Below are 7362 nucleotides of genomic sequence, written 5' to 3'. Positions count from 1 at the left end.
AGGGAAGCCCGAGGAGGTTCTCTGAGCAGCGAGGAAAGCCTGCATAACAGCAGAGATGTGGCTTCTTCCTGAGAAGAAGGGAGGTGTGGGGCAGCATCTCATGATCAGTTCTGGGCTTTCACATGTGGGTGCAGTTCCCTCTGCCTGGAGTGTCTCCTCCCTCTTTTCCTGCTCGTCTTTCTTGGTCTCAGCTTAAAGGACACTTCCAAAGATCCTTCCCTGACCCTAGAAGGAGCCTTCCTAGGTTGAGTCCCCGCTGGTATGCCCCCCATCCTATCATTTACCACATTGTATTGCAATTACCTGTATAATAGCATGTCCCCTGGAAGACTGCAAGTTTTTGGAGAGCAGGCACCATGTCAATTGGACACCCTTCTAGCCTGATACAGTGCCTGGTAGCCAGTAGGGTCTTAGTAAAGAAATATGGATGGTTAGGTGGATAGGAATTGGCCAGGTTGACTATACCTTAGGTATAGAGATAGATAGATAGATAGGTAGATGATAGATAGACCCATCTGAATAGAGGTCTTTATAGTGGTATGTCATAGGGCTCTGTTTGTTCATTGTTATTATTAAGACTTGAACTACACTAGGAGTGATATAAGAAACCTAGCAACTATATTGGATGGAGAACAAAACTGAGATCTACGAGGATTTTTTTTTTTCAATTGAAGTATAGTTGATTTACAATGTTGTGTTAGTTTCTGGTGTATAGCAAAGTGATTCGGTTATACATACATACATATATATTCTTTTTCAGATTCTTTTCTATTATGGTTTATTACAAGATAGCATAGTTCCCTGTGCTATACAGTAGGACCTTGTGGTTTATCTATTGTATATATAGTAGTTTGTATCTGCTAATCTCAAACTCCTAATTTATCTCTCCCCCTTTGGTAACCGTAAGTTTTTTTTTTCTATGCCTCTGAGTCTGTTTCTGTTTTGTAAATAAGTTCATTTGTATCCTATTTGAGATTCCACATATAAGTGATATCATATGGTATTTGTCTTTCTCTGTCTGACTTACTTCACTTAGTATGATAATCTCTAGGTCCATCCATGTTGCTGCAAATGGCATTATTTCATTCTTTTTTATGGCTGAGTAATATTCCATTGTATACATGTACCACATCTTCTTTATCCATTCTTCCATGTCTTGGCTATTGTAAATAGTGCTGCTATGAACATTGTGGTGCATGTATCTTTTCGAATTAGAGTTTTCTCCAGATATATGCCCAGGAGTAGGATTGCTGGATGATATGGCAACGCTATTTTTAGTTAAAAAAAACTAAACCTACGTACTGTTTTCCATAGTGACTGCACCAATTTACATTCCCACCAGCAGTGTAGGAGGGTTACCTTTTCTGGATCTAGGAGGATCTTAAGAGGCTGGAGCTATGGACTAAATCTTGCAGATGAAATTGATGAGGACAAAATGTTAAGTCCTTCCTGAAGGCCTCAAACCCAGGTATAGGAGCCCAGGGCGAGGCTAAGATGTAGTTTAGCGACACCAGCAGTGAAAAAGACTTGGAGGTTTTCATGAGCTGAAAGGTGGGAGTGATGTAGCAGTCAGGTCTTCCCTGGGGAGCCCTGTGCAGCCTGGACACTGCTGTTGGGGGGCGTTATACTCAAACTGGAGCATGTCCAGCGCAGGGTGGCCAGGGTGGTGATGCTTCTGGGGGGTGTCTTCCATCTAACCATCTCTCCTTCCTACTGCCTTCTGCCCTGTCCCACCACCCCCTGCTCACACCTGCTGTGCCCCCTCCGTCTCGTTCTTCTACCTCTGGTCACAGTGAGCTTCAGGAGGAAGGGCCTGCGGAGCCCTGGTTGAGGAGCGCTTTGCCCTTGGCCTACTGCCCGCTGGCCTGTACCCTTCCCTTGAGTTGGCACAGCCAGACAATTGCCCCTCAGCACTGATCCCTAGGAACAGCACCTGGTACCCTTGCCTTCTGCCACGTTGAGATGACTGGGTGATGCTAGCCTTACTGAGACCTTCCTGTGGGTCAGGCACTGTTCCAAGGGCTCACTGACTCCTCCCAGCAACCCCATGAAGAAGGGACCATCGTTATACCCATTCTATAGATGAGGATATGGAGGCAGAGAGGTTAGGCAACCTGGCTTCTGGCTACCATAGCTCTACAGAAGGCCAGGGAGAGGGTCCAGTGTTGGCCCAGGGCACCATGGCTCCTCCTCCACAATTTACCCATCACTTGGGTTCCTCCTCTCACCAGCACCCCCTCTCTCCTCTCTCCTCTCAGGAAGGAGTGCCTCGTGAGTTCGTCAGGGAACGATAATACAGAGAATGGGTTACCTGGCTCCAAGGCGGAAAAGAAAGCACCAACAAAAGTGTGAGCCCTGCTTGGGGCCAAGCAGCCGCCAGGAGCCTCGCTTTCTAATGATGAAACTGATGCCTGAGCCGTGTCCGTGAACCCACGTGCCTGAGACATCTGCTGCTTGGCTCAAACTGTAGTCTTTCCGGGCGGGGAGAAACTGGGGTCCTGTCCAGCCTGCCCCACCCCCTCCCCCGCCAGGGCTCCCCAGGGACAAGGGCTGGCCAAGGGAGGGGCCCTGTGGAAGGTTCAGGAAAGGAAAGGAGGGGCTGGAGCGGTGTGGAGGGCCGGTCCCCCGACACCTGGGTAGATGGTCTCCTTCAGTGTCCCCACCCTGGACAGGGAACGCCTTGGTTTTCCTCCCGATGTCTCTTTGTGAGGGACTTGGGGGGTTGGTGAGGGCTGCCCCAGTAGCTGGGCCCTGAGTGTGGAGGACTAACCCTTCTACTGTGGGAGTGGTCAGAGGACTCTGTACAGGATCCGAGGGTGGGAGGTGCTGGAGGGGTCCTACAGTGAGGGGCTTTGATGGATTCCTGCCGCCCCACGTCCTTCTAGTGAGGAACCCCCCTTTCCCCCCCACCCCTGGGTGCCTGCCTGCCTGTCTTGGTTCTGCCCCCAATCCCAGACCCCATGCTGCTCAGTCTCTGAACCCTCCCAGCTAGGGCTGCCACCTCGGTCTTGGGGGGTCCTAGCCCACCTAGTCTGCTCCTCTGATCTCTGGGCCCTGAGGGCTCATGCAGGGGTCCCTCGGGCCTTCCCAGAGCACTGGGGCGCCACCTACACCTTTCCTAGTATTTCTCCTTGGGGGATCAGGGCTGCAGAGGTGGGCCTCTTGGCCACGGAATGCTCACCCCGGCCCTGCCAACGCTGGCTGCCCCTTCCCCCCGGCATGACAGGACCATGGCCACTGCTGGGAACTCCCAGCCAGCTCCGCCCTGCTCCGCTTCCCCTGAAGCAGCAGGTGGCGCCATCTTGCTTGAGGAGTTCCTCCTGTGTTCCTCCAGCTTCTCCCTGCCCAGGGGTGTTCATCTCCGTCCCTGCGTCAAGGCTTGCCTTCACCTCGGGGACCCTGTTGCTTTGGATGAGAGGGCCCTTGGGTTTTCTGGCTGCTTCCTGCTCAGCTGTGCCCCGCTCTCACCCCAGGGTTGGGGAGGTGCAGGGAGAGAGTGCCCACGGTTTTCCTTTGCTTTTCCACGCACTGGTTTGCACACCCCTTGCGTGCGGGGCTAGACTGTGCCTTAGCTCCTGAGTCCTGACTCATGTGGTCCCTCCCCGCTTCAGCCCCTATGGAACAGCCAGCTCTGGTGGGCCCTGGTGAGGGGTCCCGCTGCCCTCACCCAGGGTCAGGCAGGGGACCAGGGAGCTGGAGTTGTGTCGTTAATAGCCCACTGGCCAGCCACTGAGTCTTGGAGGCGTCTGCCAAGTGCTCCCGTGGGCCCCTTACAGGCCATGTCGTGGTATTGTCCCCGTGGGGTTGGGGAAGTGAGGGGGGCCGGGGCTGTGCTCATGGAGGAATCCGCCATCTGCTCCCACCCCCTCGCTCTCTTGTTGAATTTCTGACACGCTGTCCTCTGGGCCCCTGGGAGGGATGAGAGGGGAGTAGCCCCCTTTTCCAAAGTGTATGGGGACAGCCTGAGGACTCTCCCTGCCAAAAAGCAGCAGCGAGCATCCCCAAGGGTGCAAGTTGGGAGAGGAGGAACAGGAGTGCCTGCAGGGCAGCCATGGCTATGGCCTGTGACCCTTGCCCAGCCTGAGGGGCTTGCAGGGTCCCACTGAGATCTGCCTCTGTCCCTTGCGGCCTCCTCCACCCATCCTGGGCTCAGGTTCAGATTTTCCTGGCTTTGGGAGCAGACAGACAAGAGCCACCAGTCATTCGGGAAACTTCGTAGGCTGCCTTCACGCAAAACTGCTTGCTTCTTCTTTCTCAGCGTTAGCATTTGGACGGGCAGAGTGTCTTGGGATCCTCTTACTCCCTTGAGAGGAATCCAAGGCGTACAGAGTGGGGGAGAGGAAGAGCATCATAGGCGGGTCATGCACATTCTCTGGGCTCAGCTTTCCCTATCTATAAAATGGGTGTAATAATACCTACCTCACAGGACTGTTGTGAGGCTTGGCAAGTTTTGGTTTAAAAATCTTTTTTTGGCTTGGAAAGGGATCTAGCAGTCCAGGTATCATAATTGGAGGGATTGTTCCAAGTCTGTCCTGTCCTCATCTCTGTGTCCCATCCCCATAGTTCACACACGTACACACACGCACACGCATACGCACAAGTACACACATTCTCTCTCTTCTCTGTTTCTCTCTTCCCACCCCTCCCCCTTGGAATTATTTTAGTCTTTGTAATGTTAGAACCCTGGCTCTGATGCGTAAAGTTTCCTGTCCTTGGCTTTTGTTTGGTGGTTTTCAGTCGAGGTGATTGGGACTGTGGCGGGGACACTTTTGGCGGCCCCAATGCCTGAGGGCTCTACTGGCATTTAGTGAAGGTGAGGGCTAAGAATGCTAAACTCAGTCCCCACAACAAACACTGTCCTGCGCCAAGGCCGGGATTATATCCATGGAGAAACACTGGCATGAATTTGCCGTAGAAGATGTATGGGCAAAGCCATCTTCCCAGGCAGACCCTCAGCAAGTGCAGGTCTCCAGGGGCTGGTGAGGGTGTTTTCAGGGCCTGTGGGCTAGAGAGAGCCATTCACAAAGTTGAACTTGGGAGCCCTGGACACATGCAGCTATGCTGACAGTAAGGTCAGGAGACCGTAGACGAAGTGTTTCCTAGCTCCCCGTCCTTGACCCTGCATAGGACCTGAGCATTCCAGGCCTTGGCATTCTCCTGGTGCAGGAATTGAGCAGAAGGCAGCCAGAAGGAACCTGGGGTGCTGGAGAGGTCCGGGAGAGGGGCCGGTAGAGCTCAGGGAGGGAGTGAGAGCGAGCTCCTGAGATGGGGGCAGCTGAGGGTGTGCCTGGGTGGCGTGCCTGTGTGGAAATGCGTGACTGTGGGGTGGGTGGGCCATGCATGGATGTCGGGGGTGTATGGAGGTGTGTATAAAGGCTGAGTGTGCCTGAGATGGGGGAGGTTCTGCACGTTTCAGGAGCCATCTTCCCTGGCCAGAGCTATATCCGTTGGGGCACCTGGAGGCTGAGAAAGGATAAGAGACAGAGGGGGGAGATCAGCCGTGACTCCATCTCATTGTCACAGACAGCTGCCATCAGAGTGCTGGGGGGAGGGAGTGCCAGGAGGGGGGCACTTCTCTGGGGAAAATCCTACAGCTTGCTTCACTTTACTTTGTCCCAGGTGGGAGTCCTTACCCTCCCGCCCGATACACAGTGCTTTTGACTATCTTATGCATGGTTTATTCCTCTGCCTTGGATGACAACAATACTCATAGTCAATTTCCTATGTAACTATAGATCGAAACAATGCGGCACAAACGGGCCTTGGGGGGCCTCAGATCTGCAGGTGCCTCCTGGGAGGCGCAGACGTGCACACACCCAGCACTGACTTGTGTTCAAGCACAGAATGAATGTGATCAGACTGTCTTGCCTTGACAACATGTTTTGCATTGTAGAGTTTTATCTAGCTTTGCCTTGGATGAAATAAAAATTATGTTTAATAGAAACGGTTTGGGGTTTCTAGTTTTGGCTGACTGGAATTTGGGACCAGTTTTATTACTTGCCAGCCAAGCCTCAGTCTCCTTGTGTCTGAAACGTTCCCTGCCTTGGTGAGCTAACAGATGTAAAAAGTCTAAGGATGTCTGGCACATTCACAGGCATCCAGGTCGTATTAGCGGTAATAGTACTCCTCTGGAGAAGCTGCAAAGATGGCCCTCTACTACTGGAATCGTTGCCAGGGCCCTCCCTGTACTGATGACCTTGGCAATGATTCTGGTACCACTAAATGTCATCACACCCCCTTCCCCAGGCCCTTCCACCCCAGGTTAACATTTATATCCAGGTGAAATCTGTTTCAAGTGTACAAGGTAAACCTTAAAGAGGAAAAGCACGAAACAATTTACTGGCTGGCGTAGGTGGGCACACTGAGCCCTGCTTGGCTGGTCCCTCCAGCTTGCTGTTTTAGGGGACAAGCTATCTGCGGGGGTGAGGGAGGGAGGAAGTTTAGGCTTGTATCCCAGGAATGACTCTACCCATGCACATTTCATATTGTCCATCTTCAATCATTTGAACATAGATTAACCAAGCACTCATGCCTTCTTTCCAGCTGCTGAGCACAAGGCCAGGCTGGGAAGGAATTGGGACTGTGTATGCGTGTGTGTGTGTGTGTGTGTGTGTTTGTGTGTGTGTGAGTGTGTGCTTATATTCATGGATTTTATCATGCCACACTTTTTCACCATACCATATCCTTCTCTTCAATGGATTCACCTAAGACTACACCTCAAAGGGTTTCAAACACTAAGTCCTCAAAGATCTTGTTAAAAGACTCTTCTTCCTCCATCAAGGGCCCCAGCAACACAGAAGTCTGTGAGGTCCTCAGTCTCAGCTGATGTCCCTGACAGCACTCTTTTCTGATCCTTCAGCTAAAGTACCTACTCTGTGCTCCCATCCTGAATGGACCCATCACCTGGATCCCCATGCCACTACTCACCTGTCTTCAGGTACAGCTTGTGGCCTGGGACCTCCTGCCACCTTCTCATCAGCTATAGACCAGTTGGATATTGAAGGTTCCTGGTCCATGTCTGAGTTTATAACACTCTTGGAATGCTGTTCATTGAATATGCTGTTCTCCATGTAAGGATCAGTCCCAAGGCCTGGGTAGGTTCCCATCGTTGCTGTTTCATCCCTACTTCCTCTCCCCATTCAACTGTCATCATAACGGATAGATAAACAATTGTGTCAAAACTAAATTAGGAACTGGGACTGTCCTGGGAAAACCTGGACATATGGTCACCCGGTTAAGGCCATACTGACTCAACTAGGACAAAACTACACATAAATTAAGTGTTCTTAATTTGAGCTGGTAGCAGGCACAGAGACCAGATGGACTATTCTGAACTAGATGCTGGTATTACTAAAATGGGCT

General features: G+C 51.8%; 1 protein-coding gene across 1 annotated transcript in view; it reads left to right on the top strand.

Annotated features, from left to right (window-relative positions):
* SCN4B (sodium voltage-gated channel beta subunit 4) overlaps positions 1–5944 on the top strand; it is a 19056-nt gene extending 13112 nt beyond the window's left edge. The window contains exon 5 of the mRNA XM_082627141.1: positions 2259–5944. Coding sequence (XP_082483267.1) covers positions 2259–2352 — 94 coding nt within the window. The 3' untranslated portion in view covers positions 2353–5944. The remainder of the gene's footprint in view (positions 1–2258) is intronic.
* The last annotated feature ends 1418 nt before the right edge of the window (positions 5945–7362 follow it).

This window comes from Mesoplodon mirus (assembly GCF_964341445.2).
Source record: "Mesoplodon mirus genome assembly, chromosome: 7".
NCBI classification, from domain to species: Eukaryota; Metazoa; Chordata; class Mammalia; order Artiodactyla; family Ziphiidae; genus Mesoplodon; species Mesoplodon mirus.
The sequence above is the reverse complement of the archived record's forward strand: the minus strand, read 5'-3'. Positions and strand labels throughout refer to the sequence as shown.